Source organism: Aspergillus campestris, assembly GCF_002847485.1.
Source record: "Aspergillus campestris IBT 28561 chromosome Unknown P168scaffold_1, whole genome shotgun sequence".
In the NCBI taxonomy this organism is placed as follows: Eukaryota; Fungi; Ascomycota; class Eurotiomycetes; order Eurotiales; family Aspergillaceae; genus Aspergillus; species Aspergillus campestris.
This window is the reverse complement of record NW_020194336.1, coordinates 4,192,923-4,204,493: the sequence shown is the minus strand read 5'-3', so window position 1 is coordinate 4,204,493 and position 11,571 is coordinate 4,192,923. Positions and strand designations below refer to the sequence as shown.

At 52.0% G+C, this 11,571-nt stretch overlaps 5 protein-coding genes across 5 annotated transcripts; 3 read left to right on the top strand and 2 right to left on the bottom strand.

The window, feature by feature from the left end:
* Nucleotides 1–792: 792 nt before the first annotated feature.
* Nucleotides 793–2,047, bottom strand: P168DRAFT_278672 (uncharacterized protein; the record flags this gene model as incomplete). Its single annotated transcript, XM_024835705.1, has 6 exons — nucleotides 793–905; nucleotides 972–1,101; nucleotides 1,183–1,581; nucleotides 1,643–1,701; nucleotides 1,762–1,902; nucleotides 1,957–2,047. The coding sequence occupies 6 exons, from the start codon at nucleotides 2,045–2,047 to the stop codon at nucleotides 793–795; spliced, it is 933 nt and encodes a 310-aa protein (XP_024697760.1).
* An 816-nt stretch (nucleotides 2,048–2,863) lies between these two features.
* Nucleotides 2,864–4,921, top strand: P168DRAFT_301728 (uncharacterized protein; the record flags this gene model as incomplete). The annotated part of the gene is made up of 5 exons (XM_024838559.1): nucleotides 2,864–3,123; nucleotides 3,153–3,459; nucleotides 3,513–3,626; nucleotides 3,684–4,041; nucleotides 4,116–4,921. The coding sequence occupies 5 exons, from the start codon at nucleotides 2,864–2,866 to the stop codon at nucleotides 4,622–4,624; spliced, it is 1,548 nt and encodes a 515-aa protein (XP_024697759.1). The 3' UTR covers nucleotides 4,625–4,921.
* A 1,262-nt stretch (nucleotides 4,922–6,183) lies between these two features.
* On the top strand, nucleotides 6,184–7,159 carry P168DRAFT_278670 (CDP-diacylglycerol--inositol 3-phosphatidyltransferase; the record flags this gene model as incomplete). The annotated part of the gene is made up of 3 exons (XM_024835704.1): nucleotides 6,184–6,331; nucleotides 6,400–6,776; nucleotides 6,839–7,159. 3 exons carry the CDS (start codon nucleotides 6,184–6,186, stop codon nucleotides 7,157–7,159), a joined length of 846 nt encoding a protein of 281 aa, XP_024697758.1.
* A 750-nt stretch (nucleotides 7,160–7,909) lies between these two features.
* On the top strand, nucleotides 7,910–9,363 carry leu2A (3-isopropylmalate dehydrogenase LEU2; the record flags this gene model as incomplete). Its single annotated transcript, XM_024833137.1, has 6 exons — nucleotides 7,910–7,960; nucleotides 8,027–8,047; nucleotides 8,112–8,180; nucleotides 8,252–8,347; nucleotides 8,416–9,043; nucleotides 9,131–9,363. The coding sequence occupies 6 exons, from the start codon at nucleotides 7,910–7,912 to the stop codon at nucleotides 9,361–9,363; spliced, it is 1,098 nt and encodes a 365-aa protein (XP_024697757.1).
* A 337-nt stretch (nucleotides 9,364–9,700) lies between these two features.
* Nucleotides 9,701–11,166, bottom strand: P168DRAFT_324176 (anaphase promoting complex subunit DOC1; the record flags this gene model as incomplete). Its single annotated transcript, XM_024840795.1, has 3 exons — nucleotides 9,701–10,584; nucleotides 10,660–10,833; nucleotides 10,893–11,166. 3 exons carry the CDS (start codon nucleotides 11,164–11,166, stop codon nucleotides 9,701–9,703), a joined length of 1,332 nt encoding a protein of 443 aa, XP_024697756.1.
* Nucleotides 11,167–11,571: the final 405 nt, after the last annotated feature.

Here is an 11,571-nt window from a genome sequence, read left to right as displayed (position 1 = left end):
AAGCACGCACATGTCCCGTACTAATCCACTGCCACCACCACAACTCCCACTATCTGCATAGCCCCGCGGAGGCGTGGTGTGCCTGCTGGGCCCGGAACTTTTCTAAATCGCCGAAGATCTTGGCTGGCCATATCTCTCTCCTGCGTCGGTGTCAGTCCGATGTTTATTTTCTCTCTCTCTTTAGATTCCCCCTTTTTTTTCTGAGGGGAGAGGAGGGATACGAGCATTGCAGTGGGGGCCGTAAGCTAGCCTTGGGGTTCTGCGACGGCCGCCTCCCGGCAAAGAGCGCCCCCGTCCCTCCTCCAGCCTTGGAGAACTCTCGCTAGCTTCCTGACTATAGAGTTCTGTGTGTCTTGGGGGAATATGTTTGTCTAAGTACACCCGGTGGACTGGCTGTATCTGGTTAGAGCAGAGGGTAGGATGTGAGAGTGATTCTGTGGCATGGTTGTCAGCGGGAGTAATGTTGCCCGAGGGTCGCTGTCTTGGTGCTATCTTCTCTTTTTGCTACTGTTGGCTTTGTCTCTGTGGACGAAAGGAAGAAGAAAGAAAGAAAGGACGAGGGTAATGTGGACCCATAATATAGCAGTCTACAGACGTCGTGATTTTGAAGTAGACAGACGAACACAGGTTGCTTTGTGTAAACTTTTCTAGAAGATAGATAGATGTACACATGCGATGCAGAGAGAGGAATTTCCAGTAGTTACTTGACATTCATTTGTAAGCCTCCACCGAACCGTACAAGCCATTACGATATAAGCCCATTATCAAATCACAACACAGTAAATAAGCAGTTCAGGCAGTCCAAGGCTGCGCAGTGCGTTTCTTCATCGCCAATTCATCTTCTAGCCACTCTATCATGCCGTCACTTTTAATGCGGGCCGCTCTGTGGTTGATGAGCCAAGTCCCTAGGCATTTTTGTCAGCCTGCCTTTCTCTTATACTATGTCCATATACTTTTTTTTGGGTACTTACCGAGAGCTAGAAGCGCATACGACTCGGCATTATCAAGGGCTTTGTCTTTGGGTAGCCCCGTCGCATCATCCCAGAAGTATCCATGATCATCAATTTGCGGCTTTGGCTTGACCTTGGGCGTGTGAACAAACTGCGCACCCCTTGTTAGAATAACCAGATGGTATATATGTCACAGCAAGCTGTCCCTTTTTATTGCAGATGCTAGACGTACCTCATGGAAAAGCGTGAGCTCGAGACCCGCAAAGTCGTCGATGTGGACCTTATGTCCGTACATATTCATCAATATCTCGTAGCTGTCGTGCATTTTCTTGTTCTGCGGCTTGCCTTTGCCGTCGAGTATCGGTGTTTGGCGAATATCCTTGAGAAACTTGGGACATAGTTGCATAGTCGTCTGGCCTCGCCCTGCTTTGGTCTTTTCCCAAAAAGCGATCGTATAGGCCATAGTACCCTTTCCCTCCGTAGTATCCTTTCCCTCCGTAGTATCCTTTCCCTCGCAATCCTCGAATAATTCCTCGCTGATAGTGAAATGGCCTAAGGTGTCGTTATAATACACTTCCTGGTTCGAAGCCCGAATCTTTTTCTTAAGTCGTTTCTGCGTGCAATAGATTATCTGTAGTCACATTTCAAATTAACACAACGATAATAGGCCTATGAAAAGAGAAGAGGCTCACTGGATCATCGACCTGGCTGTTGCCCATGGCGCTTTGAGCGCCAACTTTCGCGATGATATCTGGGAAACAAAAGGCGTGAGCAGTAGAACTGGATACCGTGGGTAAGATGTCAATCCTACCTTTGACGTATGGGAAGTCTGCCGTGTTGAACAAACGTGCTGCGAGTTCATCGACATCTTTGTCCTTCCCTAGAGACTTGGCGACCTCTGCTGGCCACTTCATGACGTTCTCTACGGCCTTTTCAATGTTGCTTTTCGCAGCTGATCTTAAACTTAGCGGGACTCTGGATGCGAAACTTGAACAACCCAACTTACGACCACACGATTGGTCGACTGACCACCCAGCCCAGGTCGGGGTGAGAATAGCGCAAAAGACCACGGCGGAGAGGGCGGACTTGACCTGCATGGTTGGAATGCTTGCAAACAACAGGCCTTGGTCAACTGAAGCCACTGGAAAGACGGTAAGAAAAAAAAACAAGACAAGAAACATATGAGATTCCACGGGTTTACTGACGCCCTTTTAAAAGTATTTGGCGAGCTGCTCCTGGGCCAGTCTCATTCGCTTAGTTTATCGGTTCTCGTCAAGTGCAGACTACGAGCCTATGCCACCACGCCTCCGCCCCGAATTGCATCTATAATTATCACAGGAGAATCCTGCAACAAAGTGATATCTTTGACCTAGTTCAACACCACTCCTCATGGCGTCGGGCTCCCAAGTTGAATCTAGACTTATCCCACAGGCACTGTCGAGTGCACTCAGCCCCAGGAACTATTGAGTCTAACCCTAGAATCTTGTTGGGCTCTAGTTATTGGATGGATCATCCCTGTCAAAGATTAGGGTTCGGATAGAGGAGCAAAAACGGCCCGCTTCCGGCCGCATGGGGAAAATGGTCCCGCGGGGCCCCCGCCGTTCCTGCCTGCGTCTCCAAGGATATACAGGGGTTCATAACCCGTGTTGCAACGTGGGGTCCAAGAAAACATCATGTTTGCTTCGCTTTGATGTTTGCTGGCCATGGTATGGTGCGGGATTTAACACTAGTCTCCCGTAGCGAGTATGCCTTGCGGATATCCAACTATAGCACGGCACTTTGGATGGAATTGGATTTTTTGAAGACAGCTTGTCGAGAGCGTTCAGGATTCTATAAGATGCGGTGTTGGAACTCGGATTCGAAATCTCTCCGTCCACCAGCTCTTTTCTTTCACTTCTGCCAGTTCGCTCACCATGCTTCGTCTGTTTCTCTTTGTCTTGGGCTTTCTCACTTTGACCTCCAGGGTCTGCGCCCAGATTGACTCTTACTCCGCTGCATACTATTGCCGCGAGGAAGTCGGCGAAGAACCATGGAGATGCGACGACAAGTTCTGTGGAGGCGAGCATAAGAGAAAAAAGGGCTATTGTGCGCGCCCGATATATCGAACGACGAAATCGAATAACCAATGGGCCCTTGCAGCACCGCGTTATTGCAAATGTGGGGATAGCAAGGGGTATGTTACCTTCTGCTGATGGGTGCAAGCGAAAGCCTTATTGACGGTGAAATTAGCGACGGCGGTGGCAAAGTGCCTCCCATAATCCCGTTCCCTCCTCCCCCGCCCGGTTTCCTTATTCCTCCCGAGGGGGTGCCTAATCCCAACGACCAAGACAGCTGCCCGGAGGACTTCACCGACACGAAGTGCAAGGATTGCAAAGACAAGTCAGGGTGGTGCACTGAAGGGCCCCGCGCCGGCTGTCCGTGTCGGGATGAATGTCCTGCTGATGATAGCGACGATGTGCCCCATTGTAAAAATGAGATATGTCTAGGGAAGGATGGAAAATGCACCACGGTGAGTTCCAGTGGATATGTGGCGTGGGGAAATGATGACTGACTATGATATAGGGTCCTCAAGTTGATTGCAAGTGCAACGAACACTGCCCAGACCCCGAGAAGAACGAAATCGTTCTCTGCAATGAGGATGAGTGCAAGAGTGAAGATGATAAGACCTGTAAAGAGGTTCGTGATATGTCCATGAGCCTGATCTGTGGTCACCCACGCTGACCGCCTGGATAGGGGAAGTTCCGTGGATGCAAATGCGCATTTGTTGCCAGTACTGGCCCGCCGCAGCAGAGAGATACCAACAAGATGAAGCAGGGGCTGGACAAGCTCAAAAAGCTGAAGGATATTTATGACAACTTCGACAAATATAAACAGAAGCCAGACACCAAGTGCGACGGCACCTACAGCGACGCCCTTCCAATCGAGAGAAAGCAAGCATACGAATTGGCTGACCAGTACTGTGACAAATTGGACAAGAAATCCAAGGACACGAGCAAGGAGCTCAAGTTGGACCGTTACACCTTTCATTTCAATTACAAGGCCGGCAACAAATGTTGGTCTGAGTGCAAGGAAACTGTGCACGATATGATATGTAAGGACTCAGCTCAACCACCTCACACAGATGTGGTTCACATTCCAGAATCGTCATCTAACAAAGCCCTACAGGCTCCGGATACGACAGCCACTCCATCAAGCCCGAAGCCAAAGCGACCTTCAAATGCGGCGATGAATACAGCCTCAAAATCACGGACCAATCCAAAGATCCGAGCGGACTCGATCTGAAACACACCTGCGTGGACCCCAAAGAGATCAGTAAGCTCCCCGGCAAGGTATCCAGTGAGCTCCAGGAAAGGTGGGGCGCAGAATTCTGCAAGTCGATGGCAGGCAAGAAGATCAAAGCCGGCGATAGACCGATAAACAAACTCAATGGGGATGATGAAAATAATCTCTATTCATACACGGTGGGGTGGAACGGGGATTGCAAGAGCGAGGTCACGGAGCTTGATGTTCAGTTTCCTTTGGGAAAGGATGACAAGAACACCTGCGAGTCACTCATGCGGTCCGCATACAAGCTGTGTGATAAGAATGGTGGCATAGGTGGACGTTATGAGCTTGGTTGCGCGAGATATTCATTTGTTGCATCGAAGAAGTCAAGGCCAATCCGGCCAGGCTAACGCCACACCACGCACCTTTATGTAATTGGTCGAGATGATGAATTCAGATACTTTGGAGATATAATGTCATCCTGGAGAGAACCTGCTACCTGGGACGAATAAGTGTTATAACATCTTTTATGATCGAATGGTATGGTCTTTCATTTGCTCCACATATGATAAATGATCAATGTCACGTGATATTGGATACAGACGCCTTTGGGGGTGGCTTGCAAGGAGGAAACTTGGGAGAACCACTCCCCCCAGGAACACCCCGCTCTTTTGGGTGGGCAGGCACAGCGATCGATTACATGCCCGGAGATAAAAAAAAATAAGCCCCCAGTGACAGTAGATTGAAGTGGGATTGTGTTTATAGGGGGAAGTTCGTGTTTGGCTCGGGATAGAGAAGGGTTCCCGAGGCCGCCAGTGACTAACTGAGTTAGTGGTAAGTAGGACAACCAGAGCTGAATACTCATGCATGGCTAAAAGACAGCCAACCACTATTCGAATATGCAAATAAGCCCAAAATAGAAGACGGAGGCCAGGTACTTCAGGTAGTGTGATGTTCTAATTCTATGATCGATGTTGGATTTGAATGTTGCCTCCAGATTGGGGATTTCTTCCTGCATCGGTTATGCAATATTTTCATAACCACCTACCTAGACCAATGTTACTCTACAGCTATATCAATATGTAATATATCCAGGCAATGTAACTGGTGGCCGGAAACAGCCAGTGTTCAGTCATCCTGAAGCCTGAGGTTTGTCACCGTCAGCCTGAGGCTGCCAGCCAATGACGACCTCATATCACCTGATAGTCCGTGATGGCCACCACGGGGCTCTGCTCATCCCACCTCAATCCGTTTGGTATTATATCTTCACCTTCTTCCTCACCGTCATTCTGTCTCCTGCACCCGGACTGGTGGACTGAACCAACTACGGCTAAGGAGGATCCTACATTAAAAGGGGAAGTCGGCCTTGCTTATCATATCAACCTTATCGCCAACCCTCCCTCAACACATGGCCAAATAACAATCGATCTTTCCCCGGTTTTCCCCTGACGACATATCGAATCCTAAATCGTTCCATCCAGGGATCTCCTTGATCTCATCCATTTTCCCACTGTTCTGGTTCCTCTGATCTGGCAGATCTCCCACGTCGAGCTGCCGGTCTGCGTTCCCCCCCAATCCCTGTCGATCGAAGCTCGGGCCCGGAAAAAAAATTAGGGCGTTTCTGGAAGGGTTGGCACGAGGCATCTACGTGTAAGTGCATTTGCTCGAATACACACTTCTCGGTGGCAATAGTTATCGCTCCTTTGACGCTGTAAGACCATCGCAGCTTGAGGAGATCCCCGATCTGATTTTGCTGACGAGTCCTGTACATCTGACTTTCTAGGCCACCACACATTCATTTCCAAAAGACAACGCGCTCGGCACCCCGTGGAACCTTCGGAACGACCTCCTGTTCCCACCCAACCTCCGTGACGACTCCGCTGGCTTTCGGTTCACCATACACTCCTTTCCCCGATCGCTCTCCTCCACAAATCCACCTTTCCACTACATCACCCGCATATCAGAGATAATGAGTTCGCGAACAACGGGACCGCAGGCCGCCCAGGCCGATGAGTTGCTGTCCAGTAATGGCTCGGTGCAACAGCCACTGAAGAGCGACGTCGCGCAGAGCGAGGAGGAGAAGGAAAACGTATTCTTGTTTGCTCCGAATCTCATCGGTACGAGCTTCCTGCTCTCTGTCTTACCCCTCCCTGTCGACTCGCAATGACCCTCTGACTGGGATTAGGCTACTTCCGAATCGTCCTCGCCATTGCGTCGCTTTACTACATGCCCCTCCATCCTCGGACTTGCTCCATCCTATACAGTGTGTCGTGCCTGCTGGATGCGTTGGACGGATATGCTGCTCGGTACTTTAAACAGTCCACCACGTACGGTGCCGTCTTGGACATGGTGACCGACCGCTGCACGACCGCGTGCCTCCTGGTCTTCTTGAGCTCCGCCTGGCCGCGCTGGGCGATCGTATTCCAAGGTCTGATTTCTTTGGACATGGCGAGCCACTACATGCACATGTACGCCACCCTCAGCATGGGGGGGTCTGGCCAGAGCCACAAGAACGTCGAGGCCACTCGCAGCTGGGTCCTATACTGGTACTACCATAGCAAGGTGCGTTCGACGGCGCGGAAAACTCGATCAACACGACGTTTTCGATGCTGACCAATCCCTAGACCGTGCTGTTCATCTGCTGCGCTGCCAACGAAATCTTCTTCATCGGCCTCTACCTCCTGTCCTTCTCGTCGCCGATGCTCTCCCCATCCCTGCTCCAGCCCGTGCAGGGCTCTGACAACCCCTGGAGCGCCGGAGCGCTGGAGCTGGCCCGCGCCAACAAGATCGACAGCTTCTGGCCGTGGGTGATCACCGGCGTTTCCGCTCCCATCATGGCTCTGAAGCAGTTCATCAACGTCGTGCAGATGGTTAAAGCCAGCAAGTGGCTGGTGGAGGGCGACGTCGCCAACCGTCGGGCGGCTCGCCAGGGGAAGAAGAACTGAACTGGACGACCGGCCCGGTGGATTGGTCTTGCCTTTCCCTGGGGCTGTTGATCCGGACAGGGCATCCCGTGATTGACGCCAACGTTCTTTCTTCAACCGTATCATCTTCTCTGTGCATGGTTTTGGTGCTCTGGCTGGTTTCTGGGGATCGTGAGCAGCCCTTGTCTTTTATTCGCTTATCTCCTGCGGATCCAGAAGGTTTTGGATCCGGTGGGAAGACTTGGGCGGCTGTGTTCGTTCGGACCATCCCAACCTTTCTCGAGTATGGATTTTTAGTATACTTTTCTTTTCTCTACTTTTCTTTCTCTGTCTTCTTATTTCCAATCTTTGATCTCTTTTATTTTCTTCACTTTCACCTCTTGATACTTCTTGTGATTAGATTTATTGTTTGGCATGGTTATTTCTCTCTTTCTTGAATCTTTGTTGTTTTTTCCTTTTTGCTCCTGCTGCTACTTCTTCCCTGTTGTCTTCAGATCCTTGTGTATAAGAGTAGGAAACAGTATGTAGTTTTATTTGGGCAGGGGTCGTGGAGACTCCCTGATGCAATGTGACCAATGATGATAACAATGCTCGAGCTTAGTAACCAGCGCTCTCCGGTGTCGGCGGCGTGGGGGGAAACTGATCGGAGCTTCGGACACCCCGCCATTTATTTCACTTTGGTATTTATTCCTGATTCATTCGTCTTTCTGTTTGCGATACCAATTGCTTCATTTTTGGTTCCTGCTCATCCCCTGATAACTCCTGATCATCATGGCCCCCTACAATGTTGTCGTCTTCGGTGGTGATCACTGCGGTCCTGAGGTACGGCCCCACCACACTGTTGAGTTCTGATGCGAGGAACACGTACTGACCTGACTCTGGTGATAGGTGACCGCGGAGGCTGTTAAGGTATGAATGGAGTATCATATTGGGTACAAAGCCAAGAGGGTTCATTATCTAATTTATCATTAAGATCCTCCGCGTGGTTGAGAAGGCCCGTGAGGGTGTGTCGTTCAACCTCCAGGATCATCTGCTCGGTGGTGTAAGCTCCCGACTTTCCTCCCTGAAAATACCGTCAATTGATAACTGTACACTTACACAAGACCCATACAGGCCTCGATCGACGCCACTGGATCGCCGTTGACGGACGAAGCCCTCACCGCCGCTAAGAACGCCGACGCCGTTCTCCTGGGTGCCATTGGTGGACCGGTACGTGTGCACCATATTGGAGAGATCGAGAGGGGGAAGAAAAAAATCAAGAGACTAATAGGGCACAGAAATGGGGTACGGGCGCTGTCCGCCCGGAGCAGGGCATCCTGAAGCTCCGCAAAGAGATGGGCACCTTCGGCAACCTGCGACCATGCAACTTCGCCGCTCCCTCCCTGGTCGAAAGCTCTCCGTTGCGGGCCGACGTCTGCCGCGGCGTCGACTTCAACATCATCCGCGAGCTTACGGGCGGTATCTACTTCGGCGAGCGCAAGGAGGACGACGGCAGCGGATTCGCTATGGACACGGAGCCTTACTCGCGGGTCGAGATCGAGCGCATCATCCGTCTGGCCGCGCACCTGGCTCTGCAGCACAACCCGCCCCTGCCCGTCTGGAGTCTCGACAAGGCCAACGTGCTGGCTACCAGCCGTCTGTGGCGCAAGGTCGTCACCGAGGTCATGGAGAAGGAGTTCCCTCAGCTGCAGATCGGACACCAGCTGATTGACTCCGCTGCTATGATCATGGTCAAGGACCCGCGCAAGCTGAACGGTATCGTCGTCACGAGCAACCTGTTCGGTGATATCATCAGCGACGAAGCGAGTGTCATCCCCGGCTCGCTGGGTCTGCTGCCCTCTGCTAGTCTGAGCGGTATCCCCGATGGCAAGAGCAGGGTGAACGGTATCTATGAGCCCATCCACGGTATGTCTTTTCTATATTCTTTCCCTTCCCTTCTTTCCCCCTTATAATACGCAAATGAACCACAACCCTAACCAAACGGAATAAAAGGTTCCGCCCCCGACATCGCCGGCCGCGGCATCGTCAACCCCGTCGCCGCCATCCTCTCCGTCGCCATGATGATGCAGTACTCCTTCGGCCTGTTCGACGAGGCCCGCGCCATCGAGAAGGCCGTCAGCAACGTGATCGAATCCGGTGTCAAGACCGGCGATATCGGCGGCAAGGCTACCACCGCGCAGGTCGGTGATGCTGTTGTTGCTGAGTTGGAGAAGTTGTTGAAGTGATTATTTTCCTCTTTGGAAAAAAGAAGGGAAGAGGATTATTGATGAAATTTATTAAATGAATAATAATAAAACAATGCATGGATGAATAGATTTTGATATCTCTTCCTTTCCTCTTTTATGATCAGTATGTGGTTTGAAACATACGACCGTACATAGAACATATCAATATGTAGCTGGGATAGAACTAAAAGATGTGAGTATAGCAAGGCAATAAATCAATCATGGGTATCTGAATTCTCAACTGAACTCCGAACAACAACACTATCCCTTTGATAAGAAGAAAAGACAAAACAAACTCCCTCCCCCGAACCAACCCCCCCACAAGACAGAAGAAATACTACCGAATAACAGGCTCCCCCATCCACTCCGGCTCCTCCAACCCAGAGACCTTCCCCCGATCAACATCAGCGCCACCACTCCGCCCATCGAGCCCATCATCCTGGGTACTCCCTCTGAGCGAGCGGCGCGCACTATGCCTGCGCACGCGGCCGTCAGCAGACGCAGACGGGGCGTTGCCCATCCGCCGACGGTCGTCATCGCGGGCGAAGACCTGAAATCCACGCACGTGCGTGTCTTTCCCGTTCTGGTGGTTCTCCATTATGCGCATCTGTAGGACCATGGCTTTGAGGACGTTGCCTGCGTAGGGGTCGTCTTCGTCGTCTTCGTCGGCGGTTTCGTCCGCGTCGTCTTCGTAGGCGTCCATGTCGTATTCGACGGGGTTGTCTGCGTCGGAGAATATGTAGTCTGGCCAGGCTTTGGAGGAGGTGGGGCCGCGGTGTCGTCGGTTGTGGTCTGTTGTTGTTTTGTGGGGTTTGGTGGTTGTTGGGTGACGACGTCGGCGCTTCTTCCGGACCCAGCCTTCGCTGCGGCCACCGACGCCTTCGAGAGGTACGTCGACCCAGCCGCAGGGCCCTTCGCCTTCCCAGGTTGCGAACTCGACGAGGTCGTTGCCGCCCATGCCGGCTAGGAAGTTCATCTTTGTGGGTGTGTAGCTTTCGTCCATGTCGAAGTCGAGGTAGACGCGGATTTTGACCACCGCGACGAGCTTGAAGAAGTGTAGGGTGAGGGTGTGGGGTTGGGGCCCGTCGGACTGCCAGTATTGCGAGGGGGAGGGGTTGCGCAGTGCGGATACGCCGCAGCCGGGTTTGTGTGTTGAGACCGTCCAAGATGCTAGGGAGGAGATTTCGCGCAGATTGGCTGGGAGGGGGGAGGGTGATTTTTCTGTTATCGATCCGGTGTTGTTAGTGTTCGTTCGTTTCTTTGTTTGATGGGGAATTGCGAAGAGTGCATATATACCTCGATCATGCATCGGCTCGTCCTCCTCGACAAAATCCTCTTCTTCCTCTATATCGTCCCCGACCATCCCTTCCATCTCTTCTTCCGACGCATCGACCACATTCCCCTCGACATCCACATCAAAGTCCCTGTGGTATCCATTCATCGTGTCCTCCCCCATCTCCTCCTCCTCCTCTTCTTCTTCGTCCTCGAATTGCCCTCGTCCATTACGGCCCCCGGTTGTAAGTGCCGACTAGGGACGCCCCGTCCAAACATGGAGAAGACTGCCGCCTGCGCCGCGACATTGGGGTAGACGGGGTCGCGGTCTGAAGCCTCGAAGGGCCCGGACGACGGATGGAGCTGGGGGATTGCCTGAGACGGAGGCGTCTGGAACTGCAGGTGGGCGGAGGCATGGCCGAGGTGGGCGCGCGGGGGACGCGGATGGGGGGAGTCGCCGCGGACGGAGGGCGTCGTCGCGGGGGGTTGCTGTTGTTGACGGCGGAAGAGATGGTGTTGGTGACGGGGCATGGTAGAGGATTGAATATCAATTGTTTGAAAGTATTAAGTATTATGTTGGCATTGTTGAAGCTTTATCGGGTGGCTCCAGAGTTTGAAGCTCTGGGTCTGTCGATTGTTGTCGATCTGATAGATGGAAGGAGCTTGGGTGGGTTCGTCGGGCGGCGCGTCCCTCCGCGATATCACGTGCTGGCGGGATATCTACCAGATTTATGAGAACAGCAGAGATACTTCTTTGCCTGAGTATTGGTTGGAAAATTGTAGCTACAGCTCATGCGCTCTGCCTTACTCTGGAATCGGTTGAACCTGACATAGACCCTGCATACGATCAGGAATCCATCGTGGATGGATCGATCAAGTTTCCGATTCTCTTTTACTTAGCCCATACGTGTTATACCTCGATTCCTGTACACTAGA